This window comes from Onychomys torridus, chromosome X, assembly GCF_903995425.1.
Source record: "Onychomys torridus chromosome X, mOncTor1.1, whole genome shotgun sequence".
NCBI lineage: Eukaryota > Metazoa > Chordata > Mammalia > Rodentia > Cricetidae > Onychomys > Onychomys torridus.
Window position 1 is genome coordinate 118,997,299 of NC_050466.1, and position 21,207 is coordinate 119,018,505.

Below are 21,207 nucleotides of genomic sequence, written 5' to 3' on the forward strand. Positions count from 1 at the left end.
TGATCAGAGCATGCTGCCTTTCTCCTCGTTGTTGTCTCACTTGGAGTTGAAGCAGAAGTAGCCAATCTTTTCCTCAGAGTTCAATGAAGTAGCTTCTAGAATAACTGGCAAAAATGAGTTTAGCCAGCAGACAAGACCTTGTTCATCCCTCTCCCATCAACGTTGCTCTGACTCTCGAGACAAGAAGGGCTTGGGATGTGCCCTGGCCTGTTTTAGTGATTTTGTGATTACTTATTTCTGTATCTGCCTGATGAAAACCATCTTATGTCTGAGTCATCGAAGGCTTAGAAGTACAAGAGACCCCAGAAAAGGGAGTTTGCAACAGCCTGTGAGCCTCTAACTTCGTAGGAAAATGTTGTTGCCTCTTGTTCAAACAACCCTGTGCACTGCATATAGCACTTGTAGCACTTGACTTGAAAACCAAGGCAGTCAGATTATAAATTGGTGTTTGAAATACTTGTTTCCAGGCCCCTCATTGTTTCCTTTCCCACACAAAAGGCTAGTATCTCAATCACATGTCCAAGCACTGATCTGCCAGGCTAAGTTCTTGACAGAAAATATTGAGGTCTCAGGATCCTAGGAAGAAAGAGAGAGGGGGAGGTGGAAAGGGAAGAAAGGGAGAGAGAGAGAGAGAGAGAGAGAGAGAGAGAGAGAGAGAGAGAAACAGCCATATGCTCACAACGATCACCATGCTCTTAGGAGACAGTACATTGAGAGGAAGCTTCTGTGATGAGGTAGCATAGAACAGATAAGACTCATGCCCCCAGCAACATACTGAGGCCTTGCTCAGCAGAAGATACGTGGATAACTGCAAGGAAACAGTTCCTGTAACTACCCTTATATAGATTACTCACCAGACTGTGACTCTCTAGACTATTACAAATACCATGACTGAGCACTACTGGATTATTAGAACTAAGACTTCACAGCCTGATGTGTGGCATGCGATGTGTGTGTGTGTGGGGGGTATTTCTTTCATATTTGCTTACATTTTCTTTCTTTAGCATGTCCCTGGTTCTCATTACTACACTGTCATCTGAAGCTCTGTCAGACTAAATTCTTCCTTTCATCTTCCACAAGTGTGAGATATGTGACACAGTCTGAATGTTCTCTTGATCTCCCTTCCTTTATCCATGCAAAGCCTCTTGCCAGCTTAGCTTCTCTTTGGTGTACATTGACTCTTATCTTGGCATATGCTTCTAGGAGGACCCACACTATCTTTTCGTAGACAGTCTCATGTCTCACAGCTTCATGTAGCTGTGCAACTTTTCCCAGGCAGGATAGTATAGTGGTTAAAAGTACTCAAAACTATCTGCGAACTGGATTGAAGTCCCAGGTCTGCCACTCTTAACTGTATGTCTTTGGCCCCTAAGTTGCCATGTTTGGCATTGATGACTGAACCCAGAGCCTCACCCATGCTCAATGTGCACTCGACCACTGAACTATACTGTTTCGTTGCATTTTGAAATGATCATAATTACATAACTACACCCAAGGGTTGTTGTAACATTTATGGTGCTATATGTATCTTCCATCTTCAGTAGATGAGGTCAGAGGGGGAGAAAAGATCTCACTAGGCATTAAAGCTTTGATGAGTTTGGAGGCGGAGCTCTCATTTTAAATCTATGGAGCTCTAAGTATATATGCTTCAGTGTGCTTCTAAACCTAGAATTTAAATTAAAGTTCAGAAAAACACATGAAACAAATACAATGATTACTGTCTTCTATTTTTAACTCTTCAAGTGAAGATGTTTCTTTGCTTATACATAATCCACCACATAATTCATTCTGGGATAAAGAAATGGCGTGGAAGATCATATCTGGGCTTTCCGTTTCATATCATACTAAGACAAGTAGCAATTCTCAACCTGAGGGTCAAATGACCCTTTCACAGAGGTCACCTAAGACCATTGGAAAAAACAGATGTTTACATTATGATTCATAATAGTACCAAAATTACAGTTATGAAGTAGCAATGAAAATAATTGTATGGTTGGGGGGTCACCACAACATGAGGAACTGTATTAAAGGGTCGCAGCATTAGGATGGTTAAGAACCACTCAAAGGAAGAAAGGAGGCAGATTATGTAGGAAAGATGTGCTTGAGTGCCCATCAATGGTTACATGCAGCATTTGGTGCTCTATGTTGGCTTTCTCTCTAATTCTTGTAAAAAATATCCTCTACTATAGTAATAATCCTGTTAAATGAAGAAGAAACAGATTACAGAGAGGCTGACTACATAGATGAAGTCCTTAATCTAGTAAATTGTAGAGCTTGGATTTTTGGCAGTTTTGTCATACTTCAAAAGCTCACACTTTCCACCCTACTCTGCCTTTTTACCTTTTTATGAGCACTGTTTTTTTTTTTTTTTCCTGCATGAATGTCTGTGTGAGGTGTTTGATCCCCTGGAAGTGGAGTTACAGACAGTTATGAGCTGCTAAGTGGGTGCTGGGAATTGAACTCAGGTTCTTTCGTTCTCTTAGCTGCCATCTCTCCACTTCCACCCCCTGCTCCCCTCACTCTGTCTTTTAAACCTCTCTTAAAAATTAAATGGTAACTTTCCAGGAATAAGGGCCTAGCTGGTTTTAATTTGCAGGGCAGTATGTCAAATCAGAAGTTCACCCTTAGGTGTCAAGATGTGACAGGTATGAAGTTGTATTCGCCTTTCAAACAACAAGCCAGCAGCTCTAAAATCTATAAGGAGGGTTTAAAGGGCCAAGAGTATAGCTATGAAGAGGGAAGGTTTGTTTTGTTTTGTTTTGTTTTTTGTTTTTTTTCCAGAGATTTTACTTTTATTTGTGGTGGAGTTATGTTGCATGTTGGGGATGAAGCCCAGGGCTTTGTAAACACTAGGCAAGTACTCCATTGGGACATATCCCTAACCCATTCTGTTTTCTTAGCCAGGCTTTCAAGGATGAAGAATTGTGTTGCTTTCCCCTTCAACCCACAGGTTCAGCTGGACCTCCTGAAGTTGAAATTGAGAAGCGCAATGGGATATTATCTGTTTGTAGCATGAGAAATGTTAGCAGTTAAAGAATGAAACTGTGCTGATGGAATACAGTGGAGGTGAATGTGTTGTGATCTGTCTGAATTTCCAGTTAATCAGGAAGGAAAAAATACATGCGTTTTCCTGTGTGCTAGAGATGCATCAGGAAGGAGAACAAATGCTTGGTATTGAAGACTTCCAGAGAAATGTTTGGGTGTGCTATGAGTCTCATCAGAGAAACTGTATGGAATGCATGGGTGGCTGGGGGAACAATACAATGTTTTACTGTTGGCATACAAATTTCCATCCAGTAGCCTGTATGTACTGATAGTCTGCTTTAAGTAGTGGCTAGATCCAATAGCTGTGAAACAGGTTTGCTATACTACAAGTCAAGAAGTTACAGCCCTTGTCCTCCTTACTTTCTCTTCACTCCAATGGTGGACAGGCCTGAAGTCAAAATCTGTAAGCTAGGGAAGGAGGATGGGCCAAGAGAAGAAACTTGGTACATCTCTTACTGGTGGAGGGTCATCAAAAGTTGGTGCAAGCTAAGCAGAGAAGGCTTAATCCTAAATCAAGCTCAGGAGGCCCCTTATTATTTGGTATTGGGCATTCTAATCATGTAAGACTCAATTTGTGATTGAAAGTAATTGTACAGCTATTTAGAGGACAGAAAAGTCATGAGCCTGACAAAAATTTAAGTTTAAATGTATCATATTACAGAGATTTAAAGCTGCGCTTTCATATCTTCTCTCCAGTATTTTTTTTTTTTTGTCAATATATTGACTGCATTTGCTTGGCACTGTGACTATCACATGCCATGATCCTATGGATGAATATTATTAGTGATTTAACTATAACTATTGTGGGATATTTGTACACTCTGTGAAGATGTAGTGCTATGATTGGTGCAATAAAAAGCTGAATGGCCAATAGCTAGGCAGGGGGTATAGGTGGGATTTCCGGGGAAAGAAAGGAAGAAGAGGAGGAATCTAGGCAATGCAAGAGACAGAGACAGGGGGTGCAAGATGGAAAAGAAGTAATGCCATGTGGTAGAACATAGATTAATAAAAATATGGGTTAATTTAAGCTATATGATCTAGTTAGCCTAATCTAAGGTCAAGCTTTCATAATTAATAATAAGTCTCTGAGTCGTTATTTGGGGGTTGGCGATCCAAAGATAATCCAATGAGAAAGCTTGCTACATGTGGCTTGCTGTTCCAACTTCCTTCTGCTTACTGTTTGCCTGCTATATATATTTCCATCATATTTTTTACAGTGCTAGGCATTCAACTCAGGGTCTTACCCATGTTAAGAAAGCATTCTATCACTGAACTACACTTCATCCTCTTCCCATCATTTTATTTTAAACCATTCTGGTTACTTCTAATTATACCCCTAAAAACAACCCTGAACTCTATGTCCTGTAAAATAATTCAGCCTGGGGTTTTCTTTGAAGAAGAGGGTTTAATTTATGTGGGTTATTAACATATTGCAGATCTATTTCTGCCTTCACAGTTTTTGTGTTTTCTATTTGCAATGTATTTTCTATGCATCTTTCCATCCCTTCCTTCTTGTCTATTGGACCAATCGAGTTTTCTTTGAAAATCTGAACCTTTTTATTTTTTTTGTTTTGTTTTGTTTTGTTTTTTCAAGACAGGGTTTCTCCATGTAGAAGCTTTTTTTCAAAGTAACTTTATTCAAAGGAAACAATAGTATAGATTAGAAAAAGATACACTGTCAAAATTGACTGTGGCCAAGATCAGTAAGAGGCCCGGGTTATAGCCTGGGGTGTCCTTTTATAAGGTCTAAAAGAAAAAGTTTTGTTACTTGTACATCTGTTTTTAATTTCCAATAACTACTAAAAAGTTTTCCAAATTATTTATCTCCCTATATTTTTAGCACAACCTAGAATAAAATATCTCCCAACCTTGTATTCTTCCTTGTACATATTTTTACATTACAATTTGGAATATATACTGCATATATATTATTATATATGTTTACCTTGGAAATTAAATGACAAAAATAAGGAGGATAAAGAAACTCTCCAATGTTTTGAGACACATCATTTTATGTAGGCCGGGGTTGAGCCTCTAGTCCTCTGAGTGCTGGGATTACACGTACTCCATCACACCTGGTTTGCTTGAATTCTCCATGGTATCTTTACAGACCCTTACTCTGGAGATATCAGGCTGAGAACTATATTTCTTGAGGATAGATCCCTCACACTTTACCTTTTCATAAGGGAGAAAGGAGAATGATCATTTCTGAATATTTATTCTGTGTCCCAAATAACCCTGGCTGGCCTGGTATTTGCTATATAAGCCAGCTGGCCTCAAACTCATAGAGATCCTCCTGTGTCTGCCTCCTGTGTGCTGGGATTAAAGGCATGCACCACTACATATGGCTGATTTATTCTATTTTTAATGATGTGTATCTGTATGTTGGTATGCACATATAAGTACAGGTGCCTATGCAGGCCAGATGAGGGTGTCAGATATCCTGGAACTAGAGCTACAGGCAGTTATAATTGCCTGACATGGGTATGGGAACTGAACACAGGTCCTCTGTAAGAGCAGTATAAACTCACACTGCTGAGCCATCTCTCTAGTCCCTAAAAGCAATTTAAAATTGTAGTATCTCTTACATGTTTAAGCAAGTGAGCTAAACCCCACTCCTGGTAGGCCTCTTGTTTGAAGGTTTTTTTTTTAATTTTTTTTCTTTTCTTTCTTTTTGTTTTTTTTAAAAAGATTTATTTATTTATTATGTATACAGAAGAGGGCGCCAGATCTCATTACAGATGGTTGTGAGCCACCATGTGGTTGCTGGGAATTGAACTCAGGACCTCTGGAAGAGCAGTTAGTGCTCTTAACCTCTGAGCCATCTCTCCAGCCCATTGTTTGAAGCTTTAATAACAAATCCTAGCCAGGCGGTGGTGGCGCATGCCTTTAATCTCAGCACACGGGAGGCAGAGGCAGGCAGAGCTCTGTGAGCTCTAGGCCAGCCTGGTCCACAAAGTGAGTTCCAGGACAGCCAGGACTATTTCACAGAGAAACCCTGTCTTTAAAAACCAACAAAAACAAAACAAAACAAAACAACAACAACAACAACAACAAAAAACAACAAAAAAGCAAATCCTGTTCATCCTTTGGGATGTTTCATGAGTATCATTCATACAATGTTTCCTGAACTGGATTAAAGTCCTTCTTAAGAACTCATCTGGATAGTCTAACCCTAAATTCCAGAGGATGTGAAGACAAAGGTTTTCCAAACCTGCCCATGCAGTCACCTGTCAATTACTAATTCAGAATTTGAATACCTTAAGCCATCTGATCCAAAGAATTCACCTATCTAAATGAAGTACTTACTAATATACAAAGACTCTATTCATTGAGCAAATGACATGTTCCATGCACCAGGGTTAAAGAGTGATAGTAATTAGGTCATCAATAAGGTACATACAATTATCAACAAAACCCTTTGATTGTTTATGTAGGTCCCTCTGCTACTCTTCCCCTGTCCCTTCACCTAGACCAACCAGAACTTTTGGAGGACTAACATAGTCATTGCACAATGGTCATACTGGAGCTGGGTTCTGCTATTGTCTGACAAATACACTGATGGACCGCCTAAAAGCATGCTCAGGCAAGTGACTTAGTACTCATTACAAAAAGGGTGATGCTGATGGCAAGAAATATTATTTTAAGAATTTATAGCTAAGGCTGCATATGGTGAGCAATGCCTTTAATCCCAAAACTTGGGAGGCAGAGACAGGCAGATCTCTGTCCTAATTACGATTACTATTGTTATGATAAAACATCATGGCCAAAATCAAGTTGGAGAGGAAAGGGTTTATTTGGCTTACACTTCCACATTGTAGTCCATCATTTAAAGGAATCCAGGACAGGAACTCAAACAGAGCAGTAATCTGGAGGCAGAGGCTGATGCAGAGGCCATGGAGGGGTGCTGCTTATCAGCTTGCTCTTCATGGCTTGCTCAACCTGCTTTCTTACAGAACCCAGGACCATCAGTCCCAGTGGTTGCCCCACCCACAATGGACTGGGCCCTCCCCCATGGATTATTAAGAAAATGCTGTAAAGGTTTGTCTACGGCCAACCTTATAAAGGCATTTTCTCAACTGAGGGTCCCATCTCTCAAATGACTCTAACCTATGTCAAGTTGACATAAAACTAGCCAGCACAAAGGCCATCCTGATCTACATAGCAAGTTTCAGGTCAGCCAGGACAACATAGGGAGATATTGTCTCAAAACAATTTATAAAGGATAAAGAAAACCTCCTTTTTTAAAATTAGCCTGTATCTTTAGCTTTCTTTACTTTCCTGTCCACTGTTACTTATAGAAAACCCATTAAGGATACCAACTTATTTGGCTTTCGTATATGCTGTGGATATATGACCATGATGCTATTGATATATGACTAGGCTATTTATGAGTCCCACAATTTCCTCCATGTTGTTTCATCATGAAGCTGTTTAAATATTTATGTACTTACATATACCCATTTTTGATGGACACTGCCAGTAATCTAATATTCAGAAAGGGTATATCTGATGAAATGTGAGCCATTAATCCATTTAGAATGTACTTCATAGTAAAAGGTAATAAAAAAAATCACTCCCAGAAATATTTTCTCAAAATATTTGACTATTATTCTTTCAGTGATTCATATGTTCCAACATATGAAATACATATATTCATTCAGATATTTATATTCTGTTCCTCTATTTTGGTGGCTAAAATAGGCTGTTTTAGTGAGTGCCAATTTATAACAAATTTTGCTATGTATGTAACAACTCTTAAGTATTTATTTCATTTTCTGTGTGTTTTGCATGCATGTATGTATGGTCCTCAGATTTGAAGTTATGGATGGTTGTGGGCCACCATGTAGGTGCTGGGAATCAAGTCCAGGTCCTTTGCAAGTGCTCTTAACTGCTGAGCTGGCTCTCTAGGCCCCTCCTTACCTTTTTTGTCCCAGAAATTTCCCTTTTACATTTTATTTCCATTCACTCATTTTGAAACAATGGAAAAAGTGACCATAAACTTGACTACAAGCAAGTAGAGGTATATGGAAGGGAGTAAAGGGAGGAAAAGGGGAAATGACAAATTTATAGTTTCAAAAATCTTTAAAAGAAGTAACTTTTTAAAAATGGAAGGAGAAAAGCACACCCCCATCCCCGACATACACCAAAACCAGAGTCCTTTTCATATCAGTCTGGGGACAAAAACACTTATATATTTATTCTGATCTCACCTTTATTAGAATATGCATTCATAATTCTTCTGAGGATCGAACCCAGGGCCTTGTGCTTGCTAGGCAAGCGCTCCACCGTTGAGCTAAATCCCCAACCCCTAAATGAACTTTTTTTTTGTTTTTTCGAGACAGGGTTTCACTGTGTAGCTTTGCACCTTTCCTGGAACTCGCTCTGTAGACCAGGCTGGCCTTGAACTCACAGAGATCCGCCTGCCTCTGCCTCCCAAGTGCTGGGATTAAAGGCGTGCCCCACCACCACCCGGCTGCATTCATAATTCTATGGGTGTATGGTGTAATTATGGTTATTTCTAGACAGCTTCACGTTGTACCTCACCTCCTCCATTCATTTCTCTCCTTGCTCTGTGTATCTCAGGCTTCCCAATATAGCCTACATATATAAGGTCTTCCTTTTCTGGCTCCCAGTTGGGCAAAAGGGAGGAGGCTATATACTGGCATGATGCAGAAGTGAAACAGAGGTTAGTCATTTCTAATCTTGGCATCTTTGTTTTCAGGATTCATATGTGCATCACAACTGCTGTCAGAGGGCCCCTTTCCACACAGCTGTATACCATTCCAGTAACCTTTGCCCTACTCTCTATCTCCTCCTTTTCCTAGGGGTACTAAACCCCATGTGATGGGCTGAATTATAAGCCCCCTCTTCATGTAGCCCTTACAACTCAAAATGTAGTTATATTTGAAAATAGTCTTTACAGACAGAAGTTTAAGTGATGTCATCACAGCAGGCCCTAATCCAATCGACTGGGTCCTTGTAAGAAATAAGCAAATATATGAGGACAGAGATGGTCATGGATAATCCTGAAGAAAAGCCAGCTCTCTCAGCACCATGATCCTTTTATGTGGCAGAACTAAGAAAATACATTTCTGTTCATCAGTCTGTAGCATTGTTATGCTTGTCCAAACTGAACAATGTATGCCATGACTCTGCCTCTCTGCCAATAATGGGGAAAAACCCCTCAAGGACTCTGACTGATCCTATGGGAATCATGATTCCCACTTCCAAGTGGCCCTTAGTCACATTTCCCCAAATTTCAGTAACAACTATAGAATACTTCTCTTGCTAAGAGTAAAAACAGCCATATGGGGGGTGGGGTGGGGAACATGACTGGGAAATTTCCCTAAGATTTACAAAAATCCACAAGTATTCCTAATAGAAATAATACATAGGGTGACTATCCATGCTTCCTTTGGTGGGAAAGGATTAAACTTTGATTCTGGGACCTGGATATAGGGTTCTCAAAAGAAATAGAAAAGAACTGGTTTGGGGCAGTTTAGAGTACTCATCCTGGTATCCATGCCAAAGTCACAGGCATAAGCACCCAGAACAAACCTGGCTAGTATGAGCAGCACTTCTAAGCAATCTAGCCCAGAGAAGCCACACTGAGGAGGGGCAATGACTTGATAGGGCATAACCTTACTTGCTCCAGCAAGCATTTTTTAAAGAAATATTTTCACTTTTAATTATGTGTATGTGTAGAGGCATGTGCATGTCCATACAAGTACCTGAAATGGTCAGAAGGTACCAGATCCCCCAGGGCTGGAGTTACAGGTGGTTGCGAGCTGCAGGGAACCAAATCCAGTCTTCTGAAAGAGCAGTACAGCTGAGCCATCTATCCAGCCCAAGAAAGGAATTTTTCTTTTGGGAAGACAAATTCTTCTGTGCTGCCTATATATTTCATGAACCTGCATTTGTCGATCTCAGTAATATAAAAGGCACACCACAAATTTTTTTTTTGCTTTGAAATTTAGAAACAAGTTTTATTTAAGATCTGAAATACAATTCCTAAAATATCAACTTTTCAGAAAACTGTGGCTACACAATAATGCATTGCCTCTATCATGTTAGAACGTGCATTAGACTCAAATACAAAAACCAGGAAACAAATCACCATCCTTCAACAATTTGAGCAAAGATAGAATGAATGCCTAAGGAACAACAAAGATGGATTTGCAGAGGATGGGCTGTTTACGTCAAGCACCATAAAAAAAAAAAGAGCACAAATGCATGGGTTTTCAGGTATATACATTAAGTTGAACCTTTGGCACTAGGAACCAGGGCATCTTATCACGTAGCATTAACACATATTAGAAAACCGTGTAGTGTCAAAGGGATAGAACCACCAGCATTCAAGCAATGTTGTCAACTAGGCAATAAAATGTTCTACTGAATATCATCTTTGTCTAATTACTGCATACACTGGTAGCAACTTTGAAATGAGGAAAGGAGCCAGGCACTCCTTTTATTTTCTGCTTACAACAGAACAGGAAACGAACTGAAACATAAGCCCTGTTTTACATCGACAGTTTTAAAGAACATCAATTATACAATGAAAGGACTAAACAGAAGTGTTTACAGATACCAGACAATAGTAAGTGGTCAGTAGACCTTCACAGGGCTTTGCGATGGTACTCAGCAGAAGCCACTTTGTAATCACTGGCAGTAAACAGAGAGGCAGAATTCTTTGCCAGATACTTAAGGAAATCATGCAAATAGCCCAACAATAATGCAAGGCTTTTCTCATCAAGGGGCGTATAGGCCAACATTGCCCCAATTCTCACAAATAATCTCAGTAGGTGCGGAGCCCCATAGATCTGCGACATTGGCGCATCAGGGTGAGCCAAAAGGATTTCAGCATATTGGGGCCTTTCAAACTTGTAGAGCAGCTGAGTGCCCAGCATCACATTGAAATACTCCTTTATCCCTCCCACAACTTCATTGACTGCATACTCCTTATTATCAACATTTCCCTGCGACTTCTTGCAATTGGCATACTCCTCAAGAATGGCATCTACATTCTTTTTAGCAGGGAGCTGGAACAACTGCTTCTGCCTAGTAACCAAGTCCCAGTCCTCTACCAGCCATGGTTTCAATTCTTCGGGAATCTTCACTTTCACCTCCATTCTATTCTTAAATGCCTCCTCACTCTCCACAGTGGGGTCAGCCCGTGCCCTTTTCTTACGAGGGGGCTGGGCCACTTCGCTGGTGCTGCCACCGTCTCCGTTGCCAGGAGTCTTCTGCTTGTTCTTCCTTGTCTTCCGCACAGACCCAGAAGGGGGGTTCTCAGCAGAGCGACCCCCCCACCTTCCTGGGAGGGCTGGTTCAAGATTCTTCGACTGTGAACCAGCTGACTTCTTTCCTGAGGCAGCTCCCCTCATCTTACTTCTCTGCATGTTGCTTCGAGTTGGCTTCTTAAAGTTGTCTTCCTCAGCAGATTGTTGTCCACGAGTCTGAGAAGCCTGCTTTCTGGAACTCATTCAACCCTGCTTTTGATTCCAACCACTGCAATACATAAAGTATTGTATTTGCTTGTTGACTATCGTGACTTTGGGGACCCCAGAGCACAACACATGCCCAAATCTGTTGGGTATGGATTTTAGGTCCTATTTCTGGACCATTTATAAGTGCATTTCTATCTTCTCCTTTCTCTAATCCTTGCTACCACCCACAACCCTTGCCTCCCCCAACAACTCACCAGACATGCCTACAAATACATTTCTCGATGCTGTTTAGAAGACAGCGATTTAACTTTAGAGAAAGATATTGTGACAAAACCATAAAAGGAAGTAAGCTGAAATTCAAGACTTTGGAATAAGAATGAGAATTTGAAAGTAACAGGGAAGAGTAGTTTAATGGGTTGTAGGTAAAATGAGTTAACAGTAAAGGTTTGTGTATAGAAGTCTAGGAGGCCTTAACTAGTGTGACGGCAATGAAGGGGAAAAAACACACACACACCCACACCCCTCACACAGAGGGATACAATAATTGAAGGTTAATTTCAAACTGGATACTGCACCACTAATCCTAGGTAGTTAATTAGAAGTGCGGGGTTTTAAGGGTTAGTTTGACACCATCAGAAAATAAGATTAGTACAATGAGAGTTACACGCTCAAAACATGTCAGTGACTGCTTGCTGGAAGATGAGAAACTGGGGAAGGTGTCAGCAACAACATTCAGGTTTGGAGGATGATCTTATTTGTATCATCATCAAATGAGGATTACATATATACACACATATGCGCACACTGCTCCGAGAAGGAAGATAATTAGTTTGAGGCTTTTGGATCTGGAGTGTGCACTTGAACAGACTGTTCAGACTCAGGTCAGAGGTCAGAGCAAATAAATGGAGATTTAAGTAATTGTTGTATAGCTGGTAGCATATACTATGAACCAGTGAACCGTTTCATTGAGAACAGAGGAATTTTACACATAGAATTCTGGAAAACCTAAGGAAGAAAGGTATCAGGTATTAGAAAGGAGTTATCAAGAAAGAGACCACAGATAAAATGAAGTGGTGAGACCCTCATTGGAGAATAAGAATGTGATTTTGGAAGCCAAAGTAAGGTTTCAAGAGAAAGAATTTTCAGTGAAAATGCATTAAAAAATAAGTCTCCTGCTACTCTTATAGCAGGACTCATTAGACAGTCCCCTTGACTTACACAATCTTCCTTCTTTCCCTTCCAAGGACTCCTAGTAATTTCCCAGATGGAATCTTACAGATCTCCTAGATGGTCTGAAGGATGAAGTGGGAATACAACCTAAAAAGGAAAGTAAGTATGTGCAATGAAGATGAACATTTGAGACAACATGAAAGAAAAAAAATTACAAACGTGTCTTAGACATATGAAGGAAACTATTAAGAGTTCTTGATTTGTTTGCCACATGGAGTTGGAAGAACCCGGACAAATGATACATGACAAACTATTACTGGTTGTTATGGGCTGCCTTAAGCCTGTCTTGTTATGGCTGAACAGCTAGCACAGTACCACACACAAACATGGATAAAAAAATGGTTCCTGAAGTGGTATTTGCAATTAGGAACTGTATACATTTACATATTGAAGACAGTAATATAAAATAGATATGCATACTACAAAATACTCAAATGAGCCAAGCAAAGGCCCATACACTGAGACTGAAAACTAAAACTGTTCAATGTCACTAATTAAACAGGGAAGTAGCACAGAAAGGGAGCCTAAAATGGACAGATAGCACAGGAAGAACTAAGCACTATTCTTATGACCAATGTGATCCCATCTGTTTTAAACAGGAGTGCTAATGTGTAAAACATGACTGTTACATACTCAGGGCAACCCCAAGAAAAGGATGACAGCCCAGATTTAATTAAAGCCAGATTTAGCCAATCATGTGGGTAGGTATCATGGAATTCCCAAGGACGAAAATTCAGACTTAAGACTTGCTTAGAAATGAAAGCCATAGGTGCTTAGACTACTATGCAGTTTAAGAAAATACTCTAATTCAAGACACAAAGCTCCAAGCAGAGAGTGGAAAGCAATATCAGCCTTCCAAGCATTGAAATTGGTGACACAGAAGCTAACAATATGGGAATAAAAATCATTATGCTAAGAGGTAAAAATTTCCCTGTAAAGGTTCTGTGGTGATGGTAGCTAGAAATGCCATTATCCTGTAAACTCTCATACTCACAAAATGCTATTGCTAGTTTTTTTTTTTTTAAAATTCAGAATTATGAGTAGGACAGAAAGGATCTTGGAGAATGAGTAAAGTCCAAAAAGCTCATCCTAGGACTCACTATAACTGTTCCATAAAACTGAAGAAAATTAAAAAAAAAAAAAAAAAAAATCACAGCATCCAGGAACCATTTTGGGAGCCATACTGAATCAGCACTTCCTTACCAACGAACTTGAGAATGACAGCTGAACTTATGACATATCCTTATATTTTTGCCCATTTTGTAAGAATTCTACCATTCATACACATTCCTATGCTAAATGCACTGTCTTGATATTTCTATAGGAAAATCCATACAAAATTTGGGCCATGCTTGTATGACCAGAGTAAAGGCAGGGACACATGCCTGACTCTACAGCCCAGGTGCTGGGATTAAACCTCTTCTACATCTAGCTCCTAGATGTAATACACATTTCAGGACAGGTTTACTATTTACTATGCTTTGTACCCACATTTCCTACAAGTTTAATACCACCCCATGAAAAAAGTTGCCCTCGCTGGGCAGTGGTGGCACATGCCTTTAATCCCAGCACTCGGGAGGCAGAGCCAGGTGGATCTCTGTGAGTTCGAGGCCAGCCTGGGCTACCAAGTGAGTTCCAGGACAAAGGCACAAAGCTACAGAGAAATCCTGTCACGAAAAACCAAAAAAAATTGCCCTCATATATTAGCACATAGTGCTTAAATTTTGGCTCAATTCTGTTCTCTTGCCTGTCTCCCCAAACCCCACTACTAATGTTCAGGCAGCATACCTACCTTTATTCCAGTCTTCCCTCTCCCTCATTTAAATACAATGAAAGCCCCAACACAGAGCTTGCATTATACCTAATCTTGGATCTTTTGCAGTAGCACACAGGTCTTGGACCAATATATCATTTTCCCACTCAATCCCTATATGCTATTTCTAAAATTATCCAGAGAATGTAGTTTTATGTTTGCCCCTATTTGTGTACTGAAGTAGAGGTGAGCACGTTATCAAATCTTGGATCTCATCATTAAAAAAAATCATGTTAAGGTAATTATATTCATCTCTTGGCCTATGATTAGACATTTTCTGTTTTCCCCAACACTCTAAGTTGATTTATTTAGTGAATCAAGAGGTATAACATATTTAAGGCTTTTTACCATGGTGCTAAATTGTTTTCCCTTCAAAAACTATATGTATTCATAACTCTAGCATTGAGTAAAAATACACATCTTCTGGGAAGCACCGGCAAACCTTCACTTTTATTTTTTGCCTTGCATGTAAGGCAAGTGCTCTATCACTGAGTTATATTCCCGAGCCTCAGTACCTTTAATTTAGGGCCTCCTACATATGAGGCAAGCATTCAACTGCTATGTCAACTATACCTGAAGCTTTAAACATCTTTTCAACAAAAATCTCTCATTTGTTTTTGTTTGTTTGTTTGTTTTTTGCTAATCTAACTTGCACAGTGGGGTATCTTCACTTGAAAATGTATGATCTCAAGGCATCTTCATAAATCAGTGGTCAGATCTTTTTTTCTTACATGGGCATTTTTATTTCCTTTTTTTCTAGGGTGCTTGTTTCACATTGATCACAACACCATGCTTTTTTGTTCAAATATTTTAAGTGTGCTTAATAGTGTCTTACAGACTGTGTATATATCTCAGTATTACAAACAAACCTGGCTGGCTTTTCCTTTGCAACCTTTGGCTTTGTTATGCTCAGGAAAAATGCCAAACAAATGTTAAAAATGAGTTCCTGTATTATTTCTTTTTATGTTTTTAGTTTCCCCCAAATTTCCAGCAATATTTTCTCAATGATCATTACTGATGAGTCTATCCTTTTCTCAATGGGAAGTGCTATTTTATAAATATTCATAAATGTATGTGGCTTTAAAAAATCATGTGACTCTTGAGGGGCTCTCTTCCCAAGTCCAGGCTGGTCTGGAATTTGCACCAATCCTCCTGCTTTTGCTTTCCAAGCACTGAAGTTACTGCACAAGCCACCACACCCATTTCTAGGTCTTCCCAGCGATAATTCTGGTTGTTCTTAGAACAGCATCATAATGGTTCAATTATTATGGTTTAAGGGCATAAATGTTGCTCTAGAATGCTACATGCAAATGGATATAAAAGGGGATTGGTGTGGTATTATTTTAGAAGCAAAATACTGGAGAAAACCTTATAGTGTTTGATGAAATGTGATATATTTGTAAATCGGAATATCATCTTAGCTAAAGGAATGTCACTGTGAAAGAAACCATGAAAAGAAGTTAGACAAAGCTCTATGAATGGACAAAGACATTCAAAGACAATTTGTTAAATACACAGGAGTTATAAAATAGTATGTATATCGACACCACAGTTTATATAAAGAAAATCATAAAACACTCTTATGCATTATCTTTACACATTTTAGACAAGTTTGCAATTAGGTCATCTAGAAGGAAATGAAGAAAGCTGGTAAGTGACTGACTGTAGGGAGAAGTAAGGTTAGTGAGAAAAGCCCCAGAGCCATACATATTCCTCACGACTTTGTGATGTGCTCATCCAAGGATTTTACATATTTTCATTCCATTACCACTGTACACTGTATGCTTTATAGGCACAGTACTCAGTCAGTTCCCAAAGGTCCAAGTCAAGATCCCTTTCCTCTTTGAGGCTTTCCTCATTTCAGAGCTCTCTGGCCCTGGCTTTTGTCAGCCCCTATCGATCCACTTTCAGCCCCCAATCATTCTCTAAATTGCCTCTCTACCAGGGAAGTGCTCTCCGCTGAAACCTAGCTTTCACAGAGGAGAAAATTAAGGAAATTATATAACTCCTTTCAAAATGTAGCTCTGAAGAGACTGGGACACACCCCTTCCTTTCACTGTTTCATGCAATCAGACTCCAAATGCAGTTTTGTGTGTATGTGTCACAAACATATGTAGCTAACAATTCCAACAATTTGTTGGCATAAACCTTTCATTAACTGTACACATGGGACCACATATTACATCATTTTTTTCATTTCTTGGTTTTTAACAAAACCTTTCATTTCTGGATAAAAACAGGTATACATCAACTTTCTCATTTGAATCTTGAAACATTTATTTTTATTCTTTTTTTTTTCCCGGGGAGAGCACGAACGCAGTCCCCCACTACCACAAATTATGCAGTCGTTTCCCACATTTGGGGAAATCGCAGGGGTCAGCACATCCAGAGTGCAATGGATAAGCCTCGACCTGGGAAAACCACCTTTGTGATTATGGAATCTCCCCTGCCAGGTAAATATTAACATTTCTTATTCTTAAAAAAAAAAATTTTTTTGGAGAAAGGGTCTCATGTGACCCAGGCTAGACTCAAACTCATTATAAAGCTGAGTATGACCTTGAGTTTCTGAACTTCCTGCCTCTGCCCCAGGCTTGTGTAGAGCTGGGGAATCGAACTGGAACTTCATGTATGCTAGGGAAGCACTCTACCAACTGAGCCACATTCCCAACCCAGTAGATTATTTTCAGTCTGAACAAAAGAGGAAAATGATATAAAAAATGTTAGCTGCTGGATATGGTAGCTAAAATCAGGGTTCCTGGCAATTTCCTCTAAAGTAAATGCACTTAAAACTCTGATCAGGTAATTTCACAATTCAGTTCTAGTAGCTAATTGCCGCTTCTGGAAAATGAGAGAAACCAAAAATATTAATTAAAAAATTCCAAGAAAATTATACTCACTATTTTACAAGAATGTGTTTTTGTGTATGTATAAAATGTTTCACGACTACTAAAGCCAGAAGTATTATTCTAGCAAATATTTTAATGAGGACATTTTGAAACAAAGGAAGTTTCTTGCTCAGGATTACACAGTAAATGGCAGAGCCAGCAATCAAATCTATCACGTCTGCAATTGCTCTTGAGAAAAATACTGTACTACTGGAACCTGTGAAACCATTATATAGCACTAATTTTCAGAATTTTTTTAAATTAAGAGATCAAGATTACACAGGCCTATATTGTTTATCTAATTTGCACCCTTCCCCTTTCAGAATTTAGAATACTCTCTCAGATGAGAGCTTATTAATCTTCAAAATATTCCTAGACAGTTAGGAAGGTTATGGGAAATTATCTTGTCTGTGAACTGAGGCCAGAAGGAAGGCACTTACCCTGTATTCTGCAAACAGGAATGGTTCTGCAACCAGGGCCAGAGCTCCTGATCCTTATTGTATAGCAAACTTAGCTTTTCTGATGGTGACCTAGAAGGTCAAACAAAGAGATGGAAAAAGACAGAAAAAGAGATGAGATGGTGATTTTCTTTTCTATCAGCCAATGCAATTTTATCTCACACAAAGGACATCAAAGCTGATAATGTACAATTTTTATTTTCCTGTGGTTATATTTTCAAATGTGCTTTATTTGTTTATCAATTTTTGAAAAAAAAAAAGATTAATTTCCCCTAAAGATAATGTGAAATAAATAAAATTGTAAAGGAACACCATTACAAACCGATGCGAATCCATCATCCAGCTCCAACAATTACCAACTGAAGGCCATCTTGTTTCATCTGTAACCCCACCCACTGCTCCCCCCCACTTTTTTTAAGCTTCCGAAAAAAATGACTTAAAAATTTATGAAAAATTTCAAATATATACCAAGAGAAAAACATGAATACAGGAAACCCCATCTGCCTACCTCTCAGCTTAAAGTGATTAATCTGGGGTCTCAATTATACCCTCCCATCTTTCTCTACCGCTGAAATTATTCTGAAGCAAATCCTAGTCATCCACGTATTTTGAAGCCATTTTCAGACATTATTTAATCCCTCAGCAAATATATATACATATTTCCACAAAATAAGGCAATCTAAAAACATAACCACATTGCTCCCATAAACGCCTAAAAAAACCTGACACCAATTTCATTAAAGAATATTAATTCTGCATTTAAAAATTCCCGATGCGTCTTAAAGAAAATTTTACAATTGGTGTGCTCGAATCTGGATTCAAACAAGGCCTACTCATCGCATGTGCTTCATATCTAGCTTGCTCTCATTCTCCTTCCTCTACTTCCTTTCTTTTTTTGAATTCAATGTGGGAAAATTCCAACCCCCAGCTATTCTAAAGCAATTCTCGGCTAGCAAATTATTTTATTGGTTAGGCTTAATATATGCCTGTTATCAAAATTTCGTCTAGAAACGAGGATTATGTTCAGAAAAAATACCATATCGAGCGAATCTGCGTAATTTTTAATTTTCTTCTGCTACGCAAATATCTATCTTTAATAACAATTGCTAGAATTTTCCGAGACAGGCTTCACATTGAATACTTTACACGCACTATTTTATTGTGGACATTTGAGTCCACGTCTCTGAGATGGATACTATTATCACCGTTTTACAAACATGGAAACCGAGACACAGAAAGGAGCCTTGCCCGAGTTGGGCGTTGGCGAGCAGGAATATGAATCCAGCTTTGCCTGAATGTGAAGCCGCTAGCTAATCCTGTTTATAGACACGAAGAAAAAAGGAAATCATCGACCCTTCCTCCCCACCCCCACCCCGAAACCTGAAACGAGAATCCAGTTCTTTCCAGCAGCCGACGTGTGATCACTGCTGCTCCTCCAACCGCCATAGTAAAGCCAGGTTTCTCTGGCAACTGATATCCATAGGCAGACACGTCACCCTGGGGGCGGGCTTAGCCTTTCAGCCAATCGTAGTCGTCTTGTCTCAGTTTTAGAATGTTCCATAACCAAATGATTGGACCACCGCCCTCACGTCAGCAGTGACACTCCGCCGCAGTAAAGGCGGGTGCTAGCAACCTGCTTCTTCATGGTTAGGGCCGAAATCAAACCAATTACCGTCCTTCTTCAGTGCGGATTCCGACCAATGACAGTCGCCCTTTTAGGCTCTTAGCCCGCCCTCCAAATGCGCTACAGCCGTTGGGTCATAAGTCTATAGGGCAGCGTGTTCACGTGGCCTATTTTCACGACCCAGAGTTCCTCTGACCGTGGGTTTTTTTTTTTTTTTTTACCCCCACCTCCTTTCCCTGGCTCACCCTTTTTCTCCTGCAGGGAGGCATTATGGGTTTGTGGGTCCGTTCTCCTCCCCCGCCCCCGCACCACTGGGAAAGGAAGTGTCTACGTGGCTTGCGGAAATAGGATAGGCGGAAATGAGCTAAGGTTCCCGCGAGTGGGAAGAGCGAGGTCAAACCTAGGGCCACGCCCCCCGAGCCTGTTGCGCAACTCTCGGAACGGGAGAAAAAAAAAAGGAATAATGAAGGTTTTGCTGTATGTGTGTGAGGGTGGTGAGTGCCACAGGCTCAAGGCGTGAGAACAAGGGTGCATGTGCGCGGGTACGCTCGCGTGGCCGTGAAGTGTGGGTGTGGGCGCACACCAGCCCTCGTGGCGCTGGAGGTGATGGGTGTGCGCACGCGTGCACTCCTTGCGGGGGCGGGAGGGGCCCTGTCTGTATGTGTAGGTGAGATGCTTTATATTGATGGATTGCTGCTTTTTATGTTTGCAAACTGCTTTATGGAAAGATAAATAATTACGGCCAAGTACTAGTAACAGAAGTAAAGGGCTTTTGTTAGAAAAGGCCTGCTGATTTAATTTATTTTCCTTTTTTTGTTTGTTTGTTTGAGACCTGGTCTCGCTATGTAACCCTTGGATGGCCTGGAACTCCTAGAGATTCCCCTGTCTCTTTTCTTCCTCCCGAGTACTGAGATTAAAGGCATGTGCCACTCCACCCAGTCTGATTTAATTTTAGACCGTATTGATGTGCTTTGATTTATTCCCGCATTTTAATCCACCAAAATAAAGCCAAAGCTATATTAGTAACTTAAAAGAGCGCTTCTTTAAAGTTTTCAAGTATATTCCCCTCCTTCCCATCACTGAGACCTTCCCTTTGCACCTCACCAATTTTACTGCATAATGGCAGAAATAATTTCTAATGAGAATGTACAGAATTAAATTCCCCTATGAGAGACCCCTCCAAATTTTTGTGGACTTTTAAGCCTCACCTACCTTTTGTCCTAGTCTCCAAGCATAGTGATCCTTAGGCAAATAAATATGCATTCGGTCAATTTTCCAGAAAGTTCACTGGGTGAGGTTTATACCTCTTGAATCTTCCACTAGATGTCACCAAATCCCAGCAATGGATTTGTTGTTAGGTTCCCAGAGATTGTGAGATTTATTTATTTTTTTTGCTCCACCCACTTCTAATTTGATGAACTCAATCATCTCTGGCTGTCTCATATATATCTTAAATTCGCAAAGAAGAATAAAATCATGTTCTGTAAAATAACAACACTAGGCAGGGAATTATATATCCAAATATTTTTGTTATTTTCTTTCCTTAAAGAAAAAAGTCATGTGCTTTTCCAGATTTTCTTTCTCCCTTGTATTCTTTTTTACTCAGCGTTAATAAAGGAGCCTAAATGCTGATGCTAAAATACTGTGTGGGCTGTGGTGGCATGTCTGCAGTATCAGCACTCAGTAGGTAGAAAGACCCCAA

The 21,207-nt window shown here is 39.8% G+C and overlaps 1 protein-coding gene and 1 non-coding gene across 4 annotated transcripts; both read right to left on the reverse strand.

Annotated features, from left to right (window-relative positions):
- Positions 1 to 10,001: 10,001 nt before the first annotated feature.
- Morf4l2 (mortality factor 4 like 2) lies at positions 10,002 to 19,772 on the reverse strand. Of its 3 annotated transcripts, XM_036174740.1 has the most exons (4): positions 19,262 to 19,366; positions 17,864 to 17,953; positions 12,714 to 12,812; positions 10,002 to 11,556 (listed from the first exon to the last, which is right to left on the reverse strand). In XM_036174740.1, the coding sequence occupies exon 4, from the start codon at positions 11,529 to 11,531 to the stop codon at positions 10,665 to 10,667; it is 867 nt and encodes a 288-aa protein (XP_036030633.1). In that variant the 5' UTR covers positions 11,532 to 11,556; positions 12,714 to 12,812; positions 17,864 to 17,953; positions 19,262 to 19,366; the 3' UTR covers positions 10,002 to 10,664. The 3 variants fall into 3 exon arrangements, with proteins under 3 accessions (XP_036030633.1, XP_036030634.1, XP_036030632.1); XM_036174741.1 differs by lacking the exons at positions 12,714 to 12,812; positions 19,262 to 19,366 and adding an exon at positions 19,751 to 19,772; XM_036174739.1 differs by lacking the exon at positions 12,714 to 12,812 and having other exon boundaries at positions 19,262 to 19,399.
- On the reverse strand, positions 16,838 to 16,999 carry LOC118574926. The gene has a single exon (XR_004943801.1). It is a non-coding gene; the product is annotated as a U1 spliceosomal RNA (small nuclear RNA).
- Positions 19,773 to 21,207: the final 1,435 nt, after the last annotated feature.